Source organism: Vicia villosa, linkage group LG7 (assembly GCF_029867415.1).
Source record: "Vicia villosa cultivar HV-30 ecotype Madison, WI linkage group LG7, Vvil1.0, whole genome shotgun sequence".
In the NCBI taxonomy this organism is placed as follows: domain Eukaryota; kingdom Viridiplantae; phylum Streptophyta; class Magnoliopsida; order Fabales; family Fabaceae; genus Vicia; species Vicia villosa.
The window spans coordinates 132122711-132142749 of record NC_081186.1 but is presented as its reverse complement, the minus strand read 5'-3'; the positions used below and the strand labels follow the sequence as shown (position 1 = coordinate 132142749).

At 33.2% G+C, this 20039-nt stretch overlaps 1 protein-coding gene and 2 long non-coding RNA genes across 4 annotated transcripts; 2 read left to right on the top strand and 1 right to left on the bottom strand.

Annotated features, from left to right (window-relative positions):
* The first annotated feature begins 292 nt into the window (after positions 1 to 292).
* On the top strand, positions 293 to 11297 carry LOC131616823 (uncharacterized). Its single transcript, XR_009288261.1, has 3 exons — positions 293 to 1158; positions 8469 to 8574; positions 8981 to 11297. It is a non-coding gene; the product is annotated as an uncharacterized LOC131616823 (long non-coding RNA).
* A 68-nt stretch (positions 11298 to 11365) lies between these two features.
* Positions 11366 to 14546, bottom strand: LOC131616822 (PHD finger protein At1g33420-like). The gene is made up of 5 exons (XM_058888268.1): positions 13944 to 14546; positions 13439 to 13565; positions 13132 to 13347; positions 12422 to 13042; positions 11366 to 12343 (listed from the first exon to the last, which is right to left on the bottom strand). The coding sequence occupies exons 1-5, from the start codon at positions 14266 to 14268 to the stop codon at positions 11524 to 11526; spliced, it is 2109 nt and encodes a 702-aa protein (XP_058744251.1). The 5' UTR covers positions 14269 to 14546; the 3' UTR covers positions 11366 to 11523.
* Positions 14547 to 16846: 2300 nt separating this feature from the next.
* On the top strand, positions 16847 to 19513 carry LOC131618564 (uncharacterized). Of its 2 annotated transcripts, XR_009288896.1 has the most exons (5): positions 16847 to 17513; positions 17943 to 18033; positions 18462 to 18543; positions 19170 to 19224; positions 19312 to 19513. It is a non-coding gene; the product is annotated as an uncharacterized LOC131618564 (long non-coding RNA). The 2 variants fall into 2 exon arrangements; XR_009288897.1 differs by lacking the exon at positions 17943 to 18033.
* Positions 19514 to 20039: the final 526 nt, after the last annotated feature.

Genomic DNA, 20039 nt, shown 5'->3' with positions numbered 1-20039 from the left:
AAAGTAACAATTTTTTTATTAATGTATTTTACAAATGTGATATTAATATGAACTAAAAAAAATATATAAATAATTTAATAATCTAGTAATTCAATATTAATTTTATTTTAACAAATTAGATATTCTCTGCTGGAGAATGTAGAGATTAATTTCTCAAATCAAAGAGGAATGAGATGGACAACAAATGTCTTTATTAATAGATTTAATTTAATACTAGTTTGTTTAATGTAATTCAAATATTAAATACATTTTTAAAGATGTAAATATTGACTTCAACAATGTTGTAAATTAGTGTACAATAGGAGAGAGAATTGTGTAACTCAAAAAAGAGTTAGTGTAACTTAACACAACAAAACTCATTACGCGCAGCTTGTAGCCACTGAATACCTGATTGGGGATTCAACGTCAACAACAAACAAAGTTTCGTCGGAGCAATCAACATCACCGTTTTCATCCCAATTCACCTTCTCCGATCGCATGCTTCACTGAATTGCCTTCAATCCATCAAGCTAAGCATTCTTCTCTTCACTCTCTGTTTAATCTGTTTTGTTTCCTTCGTCTTCATCAATTTCGTATTCTTATAATTTGAATTTTTATAGGTTTAACAGATCTAGGGTTTATCATATTATTCATCAATCTATCTGATTCGCATCAATCTTCACTAGCTTTTATCTGTTTTGCATCAATCTTCAATTGTGTTTATCTGCTTCGTTTAAATGTAGATCTGAATTTTGTTTAATTACTGCTTTAACGATTGTTAAACACTAATAAACACGAATCGCCGAGTAATTTAACCAATACGGCAATGTTTTTAATTATCCATTTGTTTATTTAATGAGAATCTATCGCATGTATTTATTGGTATTTCTGTTACATATATGATGTAGTTTAAGCTGGCAATCTTATTAAGTTTTTGACCTAATTCGTTGGGATTTAGTTAGACCTAAAACCTAACATGATATCGAATGTGGTTATTGAAATTGTGATCTTTGGTTAGCAGATTGGCTTTTAATGAACTAAGATTACCACTTTATGAAGCCAGATCAATTATGTTCCGTATTAAAAGCTGGGCAGTTGATCATAGAAGTCAAATCCATATAGAGATGCCGATTCTTAAACACTAATTAACACGAATCACCGAGTAATTTTACCAATACGGTAATGCTTTTAATTATCCATTTGTTTATTTAATGAGAATCCATCACATGTATTTATTGGTATTTGTGTTACATATATGATGTAGTTTAAGCTGGCAATCTTATTAAGTTTTTGACCTAATTCATTGGGATTTAGTTAGACCTAAAACCTAACATGATATCAAAGTTGGTTATTGCAATTGTGATCTATGGTTAGCTGTTTGGCTTTTGATAAACTAAGATTACCACTTTAAGAAGCCAAATCTATTATGTTCGGTACTAAAAGCTGGGCAGTTGACCATAGAAGCCGATTTCAAAAGCTTTGATATTAGATTTTGGGTCTAATTAAATGCCATAAAGCTGATTTTGTGATGTTGAATTTGGTCCAAAAACCTATTAATGTTTGCCAACAAGGTTTTTGATATTAAGCTTTTAAATAAATGTGTAACAATTAAGGTTATACTCTATTTGTTACCTTTTCACACTTTCTTTTACTTGAAAGATTTTGTCACTCTTAGTATGGCATGTAATCTGCTCAATCTGGCACGAAACTAAACAGCTTTAATCAATTTTAATTTTTTCAACAACCATTGACAATCTACTTGGAAAAGCATTTTTTGAATAATTTGTTTTAGAATGCTTGTTTTTTTATTTATTTCATATTTCTCATGTAGATGATTTCTGAACATCTAATTGCTTTTTCTTGAACATGTCTTGTTGCTTTTAATGAAAATTATTTTTTCAGCTTCGATGCATTGTTTTTTATTGTACACACTGAAACCTGAAAAGGTAAGGGGAAAAGAATGCAATAATTCTTTCTGACAACAGAAACTGCTAGTATTTATAATGACTACAGATGCCCTATAGTCAATATTATGTGTTGATTGCAGTCCATAAATTGGAAGTTTGGAACCATTTAACAAAAATTGAATGGTTCACTTTTTGAATTCTCATTCTATCAACATCAAACGTTTCCAATTTATTAATATTGTTAAGATTGGACGATCTAACATTCTTGCTCATACTAAGTGAGTCATATCACACGCAAAATCGTCTTCTGAGATGATCATGGTGGTATCACGTGATAGATGGTTATCCCTCGAGATTGTGATTAAGGTCTATCTCAGGTGATTCCAAAAATGGCATTTAGGGTTGGGTTTGCACAATCAAATTCCCCTAATGCAGTCTGACCACTGTGGTTCCACTGCTGTCACGTGGCCAGACTTCTTGTTCCTCAAATCGCCATCTGTGACGTAGTCAAACTGGGATGGTTCCCAATCTGTTACTTGTGCGGCTTTGCAGATCTATATCACTGTCACATTTTCTCCATAACCCGTGAACGATGCATGAGACAAGAGAGAAATGGGGGAAGAAAAAGAGAAGAGGGTTGAAAGAAAGATCTTGCCATGCTATGAGGGGGGGAAGAAAAAATATGAAGAAAATGAAGTACAGTGGTGAGGCCTAAAGGGATACAAAGAAAGCAAAAGAGTTAGGGTTGCTTAGCCCAATAAGAACTAAACTTAGTGATTCAAGGGGTTCCTCTAAGGGTGATGGTTCCATTTTTACAAACTATATTACTTTTACCCTCTAGGAAAAAATTGGATGGTTTCAATTATGATTGTTGGCTTCTAACATCCAATTATGGGTTGGTCAAGGGTATAAGGATCATCTCACTAGAAAGGTTGAATTGATGGTTGAATGACCAAAATGGAGGAAGATTGATGCTCAATTGTGCAGTGTCATTAAGTCAACACTTCATCCTAACATCAAACTAGTCTTCTATCCTCATCTCACATGCTAATTAATTTAGAATCAGGTGAAGGTACATTACAATAATAAATATTCAATTTCTCCATGGAGTTTGTCACAGTTTAATGAATATCATTGCTTTAAAGAAGATAGATGATCATATTTTTGCTTATCTAGGTAAAGTTCATGACGTTCTTCATGATTTCAATAATCTCATCCCCTCTTGCCACAATTTCATAGCTGAAAAGGAAAAGTAACTTGGGCAACACATCACCTTCTTCCTGCTCCTTTCCTTTTATGAATTGCCTCGTGAGGACTCTAACACCCGTATTCACATTTTGGAGTTTGCTACCATCCTAGATGTCTTGGGTCGTCCCCAATGTTTTGTAAATGTGGGGGTTGATCCATCTGAACTCGTCAGAAAGTACCTCTTCCTCATGCCTCCCCAACTTACTTTGAATATTTTCTCTAAAAGCCGTAAAAAATATGGCTTTACTGCTTCAGTTGCGCTGGCTGGTCATTCATTCGCTTTCCTTTGTCAGTTGCCTTCTCTTTGTGTATGGATTCTCGGTTCTGGTTCTGGTCCATCTGACCACATTACTGGTATTATTAAGGCTCTTTTCTCCTTAATAAATGGTTCTGGTCCGTCTTAACAAATGGTTATGAAACGAAACCCCAAGGAATTGACACTGTCCATATCCTCCCTTGTTTGTTTCATATGTCTTTTATAAACCTGGATGTCCATTTAATTTAATCTTTATCAATCGATTGACTTGTTCTTATGATTGTGTTGTTACTTAAACTAATGGCAATGTTACTTTGCTAGATCGAGCTTCAAGACAGATGATTGGCATCAAATGTGAGTCAAATGAACTCAATTATCACTTTGACAAATCAACGTAATGCTCTACAACATATTCTCTTTTTACTGTACATGGTCAATTGGGTCATCGGGTCGCCTCAAACATCAAAAGTTGGTGTCTGTTCTTTTAAATTTATATGTGGGTCGGGATAATTAGGGAAACACACTTGTAGTTAGCTTCCAAACCTAGTGAATGAATATGCTTCGTTCCCTTTTGTTTCAGTTCTCTCTGCTGTTTAGGGTTCATCTTGTTACTTCCATTGTTGATTTCTTCAATTGTAAGTGGTTATATGAAAAATAAGTCTGAGCTATTCTCTATTTTTGAGAAATTTTATAAAGAAATTAAAATGTTCATTCGCTCTTTACGCACTAGTGATGCCTGGCAGTATTTGTCCTATCAATTTCAATATTTTATGGTGTCTAATGACATTCTTCACCAAACGTCTTGTGTCCTTACACCTCAACAAAATGTTTTGATGTCACCTTTCTCTCTATCATTCTTGAGGACCCACCAAAGTTTGTTCCATACTATGAGATGCCTCTTGACTCTGTTTGCAATCATTCATATGGATCCATCAGAATATGTTTCACCTGCTATTGTACCACTTGAGCCTTTTACGTCTATCCCATCTAATCCTACTCTTGTGGCCCCTTATGCGACACAACCTCTACATGCACAATGTTGTCGTCAACCACATGTTGTGGATGTTCCTGCATGTGATCCTGAAACTGATGCCATTTCAGACTCTCTTTTGCCTTTAAAGGATCTGACACTGAATCTCCTTATTGCTTTTCGTAAAGGTATATGTCTTACTCGCAATGCTTCACCTCATTATATTGTTGAGTTATCACCGCGTCTCTCCTTTGTATTATACTTGTGTATCTTTTTTGTCTTTTATTTCTATTCCTAATTCTCCTGATGAAGCTTTTTTTGCAAGATGTGTGCTAATTAGTGGTATTTGGTAACTGGTTCTTCTACCCTTGAGAAGTCTTTAGTAGGATGTCGTTAGCTTTATGCGATGAAGGTTGGTTCTTAAGGCAAGATTGATCACTTTAAAACTCATTTGTTGGTAAAGGAGTATAGTCAAATCTTTGGCCTTGATTGAAGTGACACTTTTTCACCTGTGAAATGTCTTTAGCAAAGGAGTGAAGTGATCTTTGACATCTGTTAGACTCTTGCTCTTGATTGCAGCTATCTGACATTGGCCTTTGTACCAACTTGACATAAATTATTATTTTTTTACATGGTGACCTTGAAGACGAAGTGTGTATGTAGCAAATACTGGGGTTTGTTTCTCCCGGGGAGTGTTATCCCATGGTCTATGGACTTCACACATCTTAATATCATCGTAAACAGTTTGACATATTCATTACAGTAGTGCTACAATTTGGCATGATACAAAGTAAAGCAGCTCATTCTGTGTTTTATCGCCTCTCAGTTCAAGGGTGCCATTACCTTGTTTTTATGTAGATGATATTGTCATAATTAGTAGTGATCAACATAGCCTACTCCACTTGAAAGTTGAAACAACACCTCTCCCATCACTTAAACACTAAAAACTTTAGCAAGCTCCGTTACTTCTTAGGTATTTCAGTAGCCCAATCCAAAGATGACTTGAAATTTCACCAAGGAAATATGTTATGGATATTCTTGAAGAGACAAATTTATTGAATGTCAAGCTGATTGATATTTCTATGGATCCAAATGTCAAAATTCTATCTCGAGGAGATAGAGAAAGATTGGTTGGCAAATTAAACTACCTCACAGTTACTCGTCTAGACATTTTTTTGTTGGCAGAAGAATCGTAACAAATGACATATTCAGATAGTTGGTTACTTAGATGTCAATTGACTAGGCTCACTAATTGATAGGTGATCTAATTCTGGGTATTATGTACTTGTTGCAGAAAATTTAATATTCTGGAAATGTTGAATACAAGGTCATATGACATAAGTGGTTTGTGAGTTTATGTTGTTGAAATAGTTACTCTAAAGAATTTTAGTTTGAAGAGGTTGCCACACAAATGGCATTAACATGCAATAATAAAGCAGAATTGGATATTGCCTCTAACTCGATTTTTTAAGAGAGGATTAAGTATATTGAAATAGATGGTCAATTTGTAAGGAAGAGGATTCGATCCGGTAACATCAACTATATTGAAATTTAGACCGTCTTTTTTTTAAGGGCAAATAAATATATATAAATATATAAGAGAAAATGAGTCACCACAAAATACAAGATAGAACCAAGGGCTGGTACAAGAAGGAACAAAACTCCCCTGAAAACAAAAAGAACACCAAACAGGCTAGATTTCACTATCAAGAACCACCATCAACAAACCAACAACCACCAGGAGCAACACATGGAGAACACACACCCAATAGCAAGGATGAAGATACTCAGGCTGCTATTGATTTAAGCAGAGAATAGGGTTCTAAAGTCGGTTGGAGAAAGTATGAAGATCTACCAAGATATCATTTCCAGAATAAGAAAATGCTCGTGTCTTCCAAATCCTCTTCTCTTATAAGTGTACCTGAAAAACAGAATTGTTCCGAGATTTTCAAATTGACCACACCACAAAATGGCGAATTATAGTAAGGCCACCTCTAGTCCTATCCCGATCCCCTAACGAAGTAATCATCTGAAAATAGGATATAAGATAAATAGGATATGAGATCTCTAGGTAAGACATACGTCCAACCAATCTATCTAAAAATTCAATATCACACCTTTTTAACAACACTATAAGATCTCAATCCAACGGCCACAAATGTACTGAATGCATCAATACGTTAAATTTTGACTGCCAAGTCTAAAAATCCTGTGTAGTTGAAACACAGTTTTCACCATATGTATAGCTTGTCTTCTCTCATTCAACACTTCTCCACCCATCCATCATGGAACTTACAAAATATAAAATATTGATGCTGGCTTTTCAGTACAACTATTGTAGAACCTGATTAAATTTTTAGTAGTTTATATAGCTGTTCGAAGTTGTTGTGGTAATACTGTCTAAACTGATATTGGATTTCTATTTTGAACCTGGGATTTTTAAGTTTTTGGCTGGGGGTGTTACACTTAGCTGTCTCCTTTTCATATACGTTTTCTTCTCCCCCCATCCATCATGGACTTAAGAAATATTGATGCTGGCTTTTTTATACAACTACTGTAAAACATGATTACATTTTTAATAGTTTATATAGCTTTCGAAGTTGTTGTGGTAATACTGTCTAAATTGATATTGGATTTCTATTTTGAACCTGGGATTTTTTATGTTTTGGGCTGGGGGTGTTACAATTAGCTGTCTCCTTTTCATATTGGTGGTTTTCTTCTCCACCCATCCATCATGGACTTGTGAAATATTAAAATATTGATGCTGGCTTTTTTGTACAACTACTGTAAAACATGATTAAATTTTTAATAGTTTATATAGCTGTTCGAAGTTGTTGTGGTAATATTGTCTAAATTGATATTGGATTTCTATTTTGAGCCTGGGATTTTTTCTGTTTTTGGCTGGGGTGTTATGCTTAACTGTCTACTTTTCATATGGGTGGTTTTCTATGTCCCTTTTTCAATAAAAAATATTTGTCCTCCTTATGTTTTATATCTGGAAATTCAGAGAATTGTATAATAACTCAATTGTTCTGAGATATTTGTTGCTTCCCCTGAGGTTACAGAGATTGATTTGAAATCTCAGAAAATACTCCTGCCTGAACATTTCCATATGCTATAATTTCTTTGCAATGAAGATCCATGGCTAACATTGCATATTATGAATCTAGGGTGTGTATGTGCATTTCATTCTCGGTCAATTTGTTGATGGCATATCTTTCCTTTCTACCGAGAATACATGTTTGATAGAAACATATTTTCTTATCTGCAATTTATGTTACTACTTTTAACTACACTATTTCTTGCTGCAACACTCTTGTCATTGTCTCAAAAGGCTGAAAGTCATGAGTTTGTTAAAGAATTCATTTTTTCAAAGTTATTCTCCCTAAAATCATTAGTCTATTAAGGTCCATGACTCTGTTCCTTGTACGGTTGGATATATATACTAATGATGCCTATGTGTATTGATCATGAATGCCCTGTTTTATGTGGAAAAAAACCTGACATTCTCTTGAGCTTTGTTTTAGAGTTAGAATGGAAGGCGGTAGGAAAATGGAGTGAAGCCCTCCTGATTTGGGGGAGTTCTTTTGGAGGAGAGGGGAAGAGAAAGGTTATGAGTACTGTGTTTGTCATGATGAGTATATTATACGAGAGCGAGAGCGAAAGGATTTAGAGATTTTTTTGAAACCCTCTAAATTACTCTCCCAAATGAGCTTTTCAGTTCCTCCAAATTGGTGGATTTTAAGGAATACTGACTCATAAAAGGTAGGGAGTGATCCTCTTTTCTTCCTCCATTTCATCCCATAATCCTTCCCCTCTTTCCTTCCTAAATCCCAAACAAAGGCATGGTCTTATGCTCTTTACTTTTTGTTGTACAGCTTATAGTTTATTTTCCCTCTAAATTATGCGATGTTGGAAGATAACACTTTTTGAGAAAGCCTTTTGGTCTGTTTATTTCTGGCCAGTCTTCCACAATCTCTTGGAGTTGTACCAGTGGCTAGAAAAACTCATCACAAAGGGTCATATGTATTTCACATTTGTTTTTGGTAATGGCAATTATAGTTGATTAAAATGCTACATCATTTTCCATGGATAAATTCATTTTCAGGAGTATCCTTCAAAGAGTGAATCATACTCGTCCCAAATGAATTGGTAATATGAGACTGAACGCACTCCATCAAAGCACATTAATGACAAACTTGCTGAGATAGAAGGTTAGTTTGACCTATGTCTAAATAGTATTGCTTTTTCTTCTAGTTATGCCACCTGAACCATATATTATTAGAGTAAACTGCCAATTTAATTCTTGAGTATTAAATAGTCCATATTGTTCTCCCCAAGCAATCACGTTAATCCCTCTACTAGTGTGATTTGTGTTACAGCTTTTAAGTGCTATGTTGGATATCCCTCTCTCCCATGTGAAATCAAGACAGACCCTCTCTTCCTACATGTCTGTTATCTAGTCCCCAAACTTCAAAAATACATCAAATTAGTCCCTTATCAGATGCTCTCTTTCTACATTTTTTTAACCATATAGCATCTCTAACATTAGATAGAAAACAAATTCATTATAAACGATAGGATAAATCTGATGTGGGAATCTCCACACCCATGTTTTAGAACCTGCTTGCATGGGTTCAATGGCAGCACAGCTACAGAGTCCCGACTACAAACTGAAGAGTGATATTTGAAGTGTGGTTTGGCCCCTAGGAGCAATTGAGCCGGACTTGAGGGTCCCCCCACCTTTCTTTGTTTGAGTGTAGGAGTGTGCTGCTGAAAGTAGGCATGGATTTTATCCCACGGCGTCCATGAATTTTTGCAGCCAATGACACGGCGAAGCATGTCGCAAGAAATGGGGGATTGCAACCACGCAAGTAGAAGCTGATCTTGTTCCCAAGCTTCAAATTCAGGTGAGATGTGATTGTTGTTTGTATTTTCAATTGAAGTCAATTTCACTTGAATGTGAGGATTTAGAAGAAAATGATGAAGTTTGTGAGCTTTGATCACAGATTCCAGCTATTGACACCATAACAGGTAGTTTTCTGAATAAGTTTCTCAGAAATTGCAGAAAAGGCATAATTCTGCTTTGTAGAAGATGAGTATATGTGCTGAAGAGGAGATGAAGGGCCTTAGGCCTTAGAACCTTGGGGTGTTTCTACAGATACCATGTTAGAAAATTAATTCTCCATTAATTTGAGCAGAGAAATCTCAACTCTGATTTCTTATAATTTGTATTTCTTATATTTTGTGTTTAGTGCAATGAGTGAGACTATTTATAGACTCACAAGGCTAACTAATTTTGTTAGGCAGTTCCTAGAATCTAGGGATTAGTTCCTTGATTCTAGGGACAGTTGAAGTTAGTAAGGATAGAGGAATCCACTGTGCAGTTAGTGTACAGCAGTTACAGTAGGGTATACAATTACATGAGGACCTCCTAAGCTCATCCACTGTTTGGCACCTTGGAGCAATTGAGCAGGACTAGAGGGTCTCCCCTTTTTGTTCGAACTTGATAACATGTCATTCTCCAAAACAAACCCAACTATTGCCTAAGCTGAGGGAAATCTTGTTTATGAGGTTACAAGTCTCCCTTCTCTATTTTACCTTTTTTGGATGTCCATAAGCTCCAAAGAAAAACTAGTTGGATCCACTCACTTTTTTTTTTGACATGAACTAGATATATGGTTCAAAGAAAAGGAAATCATGGGTACATTCAAGTTCTCTATCGACAAAGAGCCAAACACTCTGGGATGCTCTTTTCCACTGCCAGTGCAGCCCAAAAACAAACCTGAATTGATCTGTCAAAACTCTGCAATCCCAGCTAATGGTTTTCATTGTTTTGGGCTGTAGACTTTGGTTCATCTTATTTCCAACCACCCCCTTTTGTCTTCTAGATGTTCCTCAGGGATGAGCATATCAACAAACCTTTCTTATTTAAAAAGGGTTCTGTCTTTACATGTATAGGGCTTGTAGTCTTTCTCTTTGGGTTTTGGCATGACCACTTCATTCCTTCCCACCAGCAGTTTCCTGTGTCTTGTTCCAACAATTAGACTCCTGCTGCAAGAGCTGGATTTGCTCTCTTTTTTTGCGGCTCACTTTGGAAGTAGTGAAGCACGTAGTCAAAGTCCAAAAGGGTCCTCCTTTACCCCCAATATCTTCAAAACCATCTTCTTGATCACCATGTTCAGTCTTTGATTTGGTGTCAATACAAGTAGGTTAATATTCATATTTAAAAAGAAATAAAAGATTCTTTGCTACATGAGCATTGTCCCTCTTTTCAAAGGTTATCATATATCAATAGAGGTTTTGATCCGTATGAATCTGCCAATACGGTTGCGGTTGCTGTCTTTTTTTTATTCGCTTCAAGCTTTTTCGTGATGCGATTCATACGAAGCTTCAACGTGGGTCTCATACACCTTGGCCTAGCATGAGACTATCCATTTTTTAAAGCTTCAATTCTGCTGCTGGTTTCTGTTTTTAGGACTGCAATTTGCATTTTTTACATCAGGTCCTCTCTTCCTACACAGTTTCATATTTTCGCTGCTCGTTTCTGTTTATTTTACAATTTCTGGTTCTGTTCAATGGTTTCTGATATGCCTTCTATTTGCCAATAGTTTAGATTTTGTGCAGCAGCCCCTAGCCTTTCTTTTGGAAATCATGCCTGCTTTCAATTGTTTTAAGATATATTTTACAGGGTTTGTGATGTTTTCTGACAAGATGCTTACTTTGTGTTGACTTCCAAAAATGATTTGTGGTTAGTTTAGAAAGTTATGCAATCTTTTCATAAAATAAAATTATTACAAAGAAAAAATTCAGTTTGATTTTTTTTATGGTGAATTATGCCAGAAACTTTAAGATGAAACTTGAAGCATTATTGTTTTTTGCTTGCTCAGATGAACTGAAAGCCAAATCGATCATATTTTAAGTGACGTGCTAGTTTTAAACTTCAATTTAATTTTCATCTTACTTGCACTGCATTAGTAATACATATTCATCTTACAGCCAAAATTTTGAAAAGAAACAACTTTGTTTTTCATTGTGCTCGATAAAACAAGCTTAACCCATTTCTCTTGAGAGTAAAAAGCTCTCAAACAAATGTCAACCAGGACTACACTTATTTGGCATTACATAAAACCTAGCCAAAATATACAACAATTACATACAGACTAACGTACACCAAAATTTACATTTATATTACAAGTAACCGATGCAGCAGCTTCATCTCTGCAAGATGTTTTCAATTTACAAGCCTCGCTAGAAGATGAGTAACTTTGGATTTTCACACGATAGGAGTTTACACATCCCCTACATACAAATTTGGAAGGTGCGGAACCACCAATTCCCGCACATCTTGTATGCTGCCAGACACCACAAGTATCACATGCCAACATTTTTTCTCCATCATCATCCTTAGCACCACAAGTGCAATCAACTTTCCACTCTTCTGTTCCTCGCTCCTTCCGGAATCGGCTTAGGCCATGTTTGGTAGGACATTTTCCTAGGATTCTAACACTTGAATTTGATCCAAAAAGGAATTTCAAGGTATATAAATTGTTGATTTTACCATATCCTAGAAGTTCCTCAGCTTGAAACCTCTTGTACATTGCATATACCTCTTGAAAAGCACTAGTGACTTCTTTCATCAGGTCATCAACAGTAGCATCTATAGGCAAAACAATTAGTTCTGGGGGTGGTGTTGGATGGTCCTCTTTAGGCTGGTCGGAAAGCTCCACATGACACCAGAGCCTCATATCTGAAGGCGATTCTGTGGTCACATGATCAGATTCATAATTCTTCATAAACTGCTTACAGTCAAGAACAGTTCTAGCTGAATCAGCAATCGTTTTCCTCATACTCTTTGGTCTGTAGCTGAATTTTTTTTCAGGGCGAATAATTGTATTAAATAAAAATGTCAAATCAGATATCACTTGCTCTTCTGAAGGATAGCTTGAATTTGAGGTAAATACATTAGTAAAAGGTCCCAACCTGTCAAGGTTAAAACAAATATTAGTTGGGCTTTTGGAAGAAACATTTGACAGAAAAAAGAAGCATCATAACAATTACCTGAATTCCACAGCACAAGATTTCGGATTGCATCGCGAACAAACAACCATTCCATTTGCAGCTAATTTCCCTGGCAAGTGCTTAAGACTATAGTCTACCAGCTCTGGGGATCTAACTCGCATACATATGGACCCCTTGAGAGTTCGCCTTGTAACCCATTTGGCCTCCTTACATGCACTAGATGCAAGCAGTACCTTTATCAAAGCTTGCTGAACGTCTTCGACCTCATTTCTTGTCCATGCACATAGTATATTATATGGACCGGTGATTTCATGTTGTGGAGACTTTGCACTTCTTGGATTACGAAATTTATGAACCAATTTCAACATAAAGGACAAGAGATCTTTAATTGTTAGAAGTTCGGTTGCTGCAAAAGACTGGTAAAGTGAAATAACAGTCTGCACACGGTTTCGGGCTCCTCGACCATGGAATGAAAATACGGACAAGGGCATCTTGGACAAGGTATCAACGGCCTTATTGTATGCTTCTTTGGTAAGACCATAGCAACCAGTTCCAAATTCATAACCCCAATTGCCATACCATGAATGCCCTTTGGTGATTGCATGAAGCAAACGATAATCCAGACCAAACTTCTTAGACAAGTCCATCACACTAACCTTCCTAAAAATTATCCAGCACAATTCATTACAAAGGAAAACAAACAAACATAGAGCAAACTAAAAGAAAATTGAAGGATTCAAATTTCAAACCTAACAGCAATGGCAGCACAGAGCCTATCCCAGAAACCTAATAAATCAGAACCCGAGAGAAGCATCGAGCCACCTTCTCTTCCGTTGAGAGTAAGCAAGTGGCCATAACCATTGGAATGCACAACTCCATGCAGAAGATGCGTGTTATCTTCAATTTGAAGATACACCCAATCCTCCAGATCATCAACAGAGATGTCAAGATTACATGACTTGCAACTGCAAAGATGTCAAATTACTGTTTCAATTCTTCAGGTATCATCCAAATCAAGCATAGTGAAGAGTAGAACAAAAAAACTGAAATTGTTACCTTGCTTCAGATAATTGGACAAGATCTCCACATTTCGAACAAGGTCTTTGGTATGCTTCGACGGCATCACTACCCGACCTTATTATGAAATGAAATCGCTTTTGACATACAGGATGATCACTCCATCCTTTGTTTTTATCCAACAAAAAAATTCATAAGTATCAGAGTTCAACTTTATCTCTAATTCCACATCCACCAACCACATCACATGATACCACACCAACATACTAATAATAATAATATTAATAATAAAGTTCGTAAAAAAAATAAAATATTTCTACTCTCTATTATATTATGATTAGCTTTTGTGTAATAATAATACTTCACTATTATCTTTAACTTTTTGTAATAATAATAATAATAAAAGACTACAAAATAAAAGCCGAGAAAAAACATATATCCGGTGGAGCCCAGTGGATAGACTAATATAATATTTAAAAAATAAATAATTAAGTAAATATGAAACATTGTAGAATCTAGATTCGGACTCGACTGTTCGACTCACCAACAACTCGGCACTGGTCACAATAAACCGTACTACGAGAACAAGTAACATCCTCTTCAACAATGTCAAGAGTAACCAAAGCAGACGAAAGATCAGAGCCATCAACATCATCCCCAACACGAAACAAGATCTGCCACGTCATCAGAGAGGGAAAAAGAGAGGGAGGAAAAGCGACACGAGCGTGATCAGATAGAAAACGATGAACACGGCTACGAAAAGGTACCGCGTCGGAGAAGTCGCCGGCGGAAGGGAAAGTGAGAAAATCGTAAAGATCAGCGGTGACCCTTCTTTTCATCCTCTTGGTTGGCCTCTCGTTGAATACCATGGTAGGGATGATAAGTTAAGGGGATAAAACGACGACGCTGAATAAAATAGATAGATAGGTTTGGAGAAAGAAAAGAATGAGAGATCTGATAGGTGTGTGAGTGAGTGTGTGTATAAAGGGAGTTGAAGAAGTAACGGTTGATGTAGTGGCGGCGGTGGGTGGATAGTAAGAACGAGGGTAGTGACTAGGGTTTGAGTGTTTTTGTTTTGTATATATCCGGTTTTTTTGTAATTTCTTACAAACCCTTTCTTACTTCTTCGTGCCGGTTCTCTTTCTCTTTCTAAATGTTTCACAACCGCCCTTTCATGATTTTCCCTTTTTTTTTTTAATTAATTGATTGGTAATAATTAAATGGAAATTTAACAAAATAGTCTTGAAATATTATTTATTTAAAATCAAAATAGATAACTATTCAAAGTATTTCACTGTTATATTTATGTATTTAGTTACTTATTTTAAAATTATTTAACTTCTATTTGTAAAATAATATTTTTTAATATAATTAATAGTAATTAAATAAAAATTTAACAAAATAGTCTTAAAATATTATTTATTTAAAATCAAAATATTCAAAGTGTTTGTCTGTATTTAAGTTTTTAGTTATTATATTTTAAAGAGAAAATGGATGATGCACTGACAGTGTAAAAAAGTTTTACACTGTCAACCAATCACAACCTTGAATCAGCATAAATCATACTATAATTTTTAAAAAATTTATATGACATGGCAAAACGATTTGTTTTTATTGGATGACAGTGTAAAAAAAAATTACACTGTCAGTGCACTACCTTTAACCTCTATTTTAAAAGTATTTGAGTTGTATTTTTAAAAAATATTTTTTAAGATTACTGTTATTTAGTACAAAAGAAATTGAAGAAGAAATGCAAAAATGTACATGTGTCATTATTTTATAATAAAATTTTTAATTTATTTTTAATTTAATTTTCTATTTAATTGGAATTGGGGTAGTGGTGATGATGAATGGTTGAGATTATTATTGCTTTTCTTGTTTTCACATTTTCTTAACAATAAGCATTTTCCATTTTTTAAATATAATTAAACAGTTTTTAACTTAAGCAAGAATTTTTCCTACACGGAAAAAAAGCAAGAATTTTTCAATAATAATAATAATAATATTTAATTAATAAATTTTATAAATAAAAATGGTGTTGGAACAGCTTGACTGTAATTTTATAATTAATTATTTAAAAATTGTATAAAAATAAATCAACCTTTTATTTTTTAATATTAATTAATTATTTTTTTAAATTTAGTCTTTGATTAAATTCTTTAAATTAAAAGCTTATATAAAACATCTTTACTGTTCAAACACCAAATTATTTAAATCACTTCAAAAATAATATTTTCACTTTATATTCATAATAGTGATAAATACAATAATATATACTCTTTTATTTATACAATTTTCTTTGTTTTAGTCATCATTTACGGCATAATAGTAACTCTAAAGTTAATTACAGGTCATACATTTTATTTTATAATACGTTATAAATATAATTAGAATTTTAATTATTTTTTAAAATATTTAAATATGTTATAAAAATGCAATCACTTATAAATTTTAATATTTTAATATGTTACTTTAAGGGCTAGTGACAAGATCTGAGGTGTAAAACTTATCTTACTTACTTTTTTTTCAAATTTTTTCAAAGAATATCTTAAATTGATTTTACTTTTTAATTGAAAAATATTATTAAAAAAATGTAATTTATAACATTTAAAATAAGTTAATATTTTATCACTTTATTTTGTTTCAAAATACAATAAATTATTTAAAATATATAAGAATATAAATGACTATAATAGATTATAGTGAATTTTAAAATTATTTAAACTTATGTTCTATAAACTTATGTCCATCAATTAGGAGATTTCACATATCTCTCACTCTTAGAATATAAATAATAAATAATATAATAAACTCTCTTCTTCTACTTCTCAGGAAAAAATTGAAGTCATAAGTATCAGAAGTAATATCATTTTATTCTTATAATGAGTTTGATATATAGTTGCTGAAAAACTTAACAAATATTTCCAAAGGATAATAATAAATTTATTATATAGTTTTTGAAGAACTTATAAAATATATATGAAAGATAATATTGAGTTTATTATATAGTTATAGAAGAACTTATCAAACATCTTCGAAAGAAAGCAAAATAATAATTATTCATAAAATTTTGAAAAAATTTATCAAACATCATGAAGGATAGCAAAATTATAATTTTTATATAATTTTTGAATAACTTATCAAGCATTCTTGAAGGATAGAAAATTAATAATTTATTATATAGTTTCTAAAAAATTTATCAAACATCCCTGAAGGATAGAAAAATTATGAATTTAGGTCTAATATATATATATATATATATATATATATATATATATATATATATATATATATATATATATATATATATATATATATATATATATATATATATATATATATATATATAAAATAAAAGATCCTAGAAAATTGTTCAAAAAGAATAATTTATTTTCACTACGCCAAATTTGGCTTTTAGCAGCACAGCTACGAAAGCGCTTTTAAGAAAAAGCGCTGCTATAGGTTTCGCTAAAAACAAAACTAAAAAACAAGGGAAAAAAGCGCTGGTATAGGTGATCCTACGAAAGCGCTTTTGAAAAGCGCTGCTATAGGCTACCTTATGAAAGCGCTTTTATAAAAGCGCTGGTATAGGCTGGTTACAAAGGCGCTTTTGAAAAGCGCTCTCGTAGCTAATTTAAAATTAAAATTTTTAAAACAAAATTAATTAACTAACAGAATAAAAAAATAATAATAAAAAGAAGAATAAATAGGAAAAGGGACTAGGGTTTGTGTTGGTTAAAAACATTCTTTTCTTTTCCTCCTCAACATAAGAAAAACACCCTTCATCTTCAACAAAGCTGTGGTGGCTTCTCTCTTCCTCTGATTGTCTTCCTCTTCTTCTCCGATCAATCACCGGTGACTCAAACCCTTTTTCGATTCCGTTCTCTTTCTCTGACGTGAATCTCCGTTCGTCCTCTTCTTCTCTCTGATTCGAAGCTTTCTCCGATTTCGTGGAGATGATGTTGCTGGGTTTGAAAGCTGAACGCCGGAAATGAAACTGTTCGCGAGTTGAAATTGTTGTTGTGGTGTTGAACATTTGTGGTTGCTTCGTTTTTGTCCGTTGATACGATCTCCTTGTTCTATGAGCCATTCAATTTCCTCTGTTCAATCCCAGGTATAAATCTTTTTTCACAATGATTTCTTGTGTTTATTATTGAAGATAACCTTTCATTTTCCAATCTTTATAATAGAGATTTGTATTTATTTTGCTCTTAGATATAATTTGAGGTTTTGGGTTTTCTGATTTGAAATTTTGAGATTTAGGGTTTTTGTTTCTTCAAATCTGATGTTGCAAGTTGTTATTTTGGATTATATGGTTGCTATCTACTCCTATAATTTGATGTCGCCTAGTGTTTTAATTTGATTCTTTAAACGTGAATGTTAGAGCTGCTACAATTGGACTTATATGTTGTGAATACCGAGTTATTTTACCTTTTGAATGTGGATTGTGATTCATAACTTATTTTACCTTTTCTTTTTTAAAGTTTTTAAATATATTTTTGTGATAATGCGTTCAATTTTGTTGGCTTTAATTTTTCATTAGGTTTAAGCCCCATGGTGATAAAATTGGTATAAAGCTGTTGAAAATAGTTTTTAAGGATCGAAGCAAGTCAAAGAGGCCCTTTAGTTTTCCTGTAAGTTTCGATGCTAAGCGTTTTCAGGATCTGTAGAACTTGCTATGTCTCTGACAAGTATGTCTTGAACATATATCCTGGATATAGTTGCTTATGAAATAGAGAAAAGATAGTTAATATTTTATGGTAATGAAAAGTTTGGATACATACTTTCTTAAGAACTAATGTTTTTATTAAATTATTCTATTGAAAATTGACGTCTAGATAAATATATTTTGCGATTGGGAAGCCTTGTTTGTGTGCAAGCACACTTGGTAGATGTATATTGTAGAAAGAGTTTTTTATATGTTACAAAGTGTTCACCTTCATTATATTTTCAAATTATTTAATATCTTTTAGAAAGCACCACTTACACATACGGATAGGAAGAAGCTCTAAGAGGAAATTGTCAAAATGAAAGTAATGGTTTGATTTGTTTCTGATTGCAGTTGCCTGCTTTGATGATATTTTATATGTGAATTCAAGGAGAGGTTCAAGAAGGAAACTAAAAACAGCAAACCTGTTATTGTGGTGAGTTTTGTGATTTATATAGTAAGAAGATAAGTGTGGTTTGGAAAAGATTGTATGGCTTTATATCAAACTATCTTTTTGTATAAATTTTATTGTAATTTAGTTATAACCTAATGCTAATGAAAAATCTAATGTGAAACTTGGTTAATTTGTATCTTCCATGCTAGGATGCAGGAGGATTGACACTTTTTTCAGCAATCGATCATTGTTGAGTTTAGTAGTTGATTGAACTATCATGGATAGTAAACCTAAACTAATCCTTTTCCTGTTCTTTACTCATATTATTCACTTTCTAATTTTTTTTTAATCCCTGGACCAAAATCAATGTTATTGAAATATGAATTTTTATTCATTTTCCTAAAATTTAAAATACTATAAGATGTGTTCATGCTTATTCATTTAGTTTACTTGGTTATAATTGAGTAGTGTGGATGTTTTGGTTCTGAAAGATGTTTTCAATACCCCATTTATCTTTCAATTTGTGAGATCCTAATCATAAGTAAGGACTATTTTTTATCGAAAGAGTGAGATCCTAATCATAAGTAAGGACTATTTTTTACATAGTTAAATTTATTTTGCCTTGATCATGTGATTTCTAACCACACATGCTCACCTGAGTTGTGCAGCTGAGTACAAGCTTCGTTGTGGAGGTTTCACAATTTCAGAGAATCAAAACCATTAGTAAGTACACAAAATAATCAATCCCGTTTCAAAGCTGTTTTATGCTAGCTGTTAATTTTTTAACCTCGAAAGTTTATTTTGGTCCAGGTCATCAATTCATTGAAACTCAAAAGTGGACAGTTTTACAACACTCACTTGATCGGAGCTCATAAGTGAACAACTTTACACCACATAAGAAATATTGAGTTTTCAATTATATCATCACATTTTTATATGTGTGGTATTTGCTGTGAGGCTAAGTAGAGAAAGGAAGGAAATGTCTCAAGTTGGATTTTGGGGAAATTTCTTAGGGAGCAAATATATATATATATATATATATATATATATATATATATATATATATATATATATATATATATATATATATATATATATATATATATATATATATATATTTGTATTGTATTTTGTGTTTTGAGAATTTGATTGTAAACTTAGCTTCTAGAGCACTTATAAAATTAGTGATGTTTTATTTGTATTTTGATAATAAATATATGCAATACTAATTCATAAAATGTTTCATATTAAATGTATTTTTTTAAAATTTTATTTGTTTAATATAATAAATGTATTTCTCAAAATATTAGTGAGGATTTGAGATATGTCAAAATATTAAAAAAAAAAAACGCAACCTACGAAAGCGCTTCTGGAAAAAGCGCTGCTATAGGGGAGGCTACGAGAGCGCTTTTTCTGGAAAAAGCGCTCTTATAGGGGGGTCTACAAGAGCGCTTTTCTGGAAAAAGCGCTCTTATAGGGGGGGTCTACAAGAGCGCTTTTCTGGAAAAAACGCTCTTATAGGGGGGTCTACCAAAGCG

What these genes read in the sequence shown, in the direction of transcription:
- LOC131616822 (XM_058888268.1), bottom strand. Translation starts at nt 14,268, where the DNA reads ATGGTATTCAACGAGAGGCCAACCAAGAGGATGAAAAGAAGGGTCACC. An exon ending in TGACCAGTGCCGAGTTGTTG is followed by an intron (nt 13,566 to 13,943) that starts GTGAGTCGAACA and finishes ATAAAAACAAAG; the next exon opens with GATGGAGTGATCATCCTGTA. An exon ending in TCTTGTGCTGTGGAATTCAG is followed by an intron (nt 12,344 to 12,421) that starts GTAATTGTTATG and finishes TAACCTTGACAG; the next exon opens with GTTGGGACCTTTTACTAATG.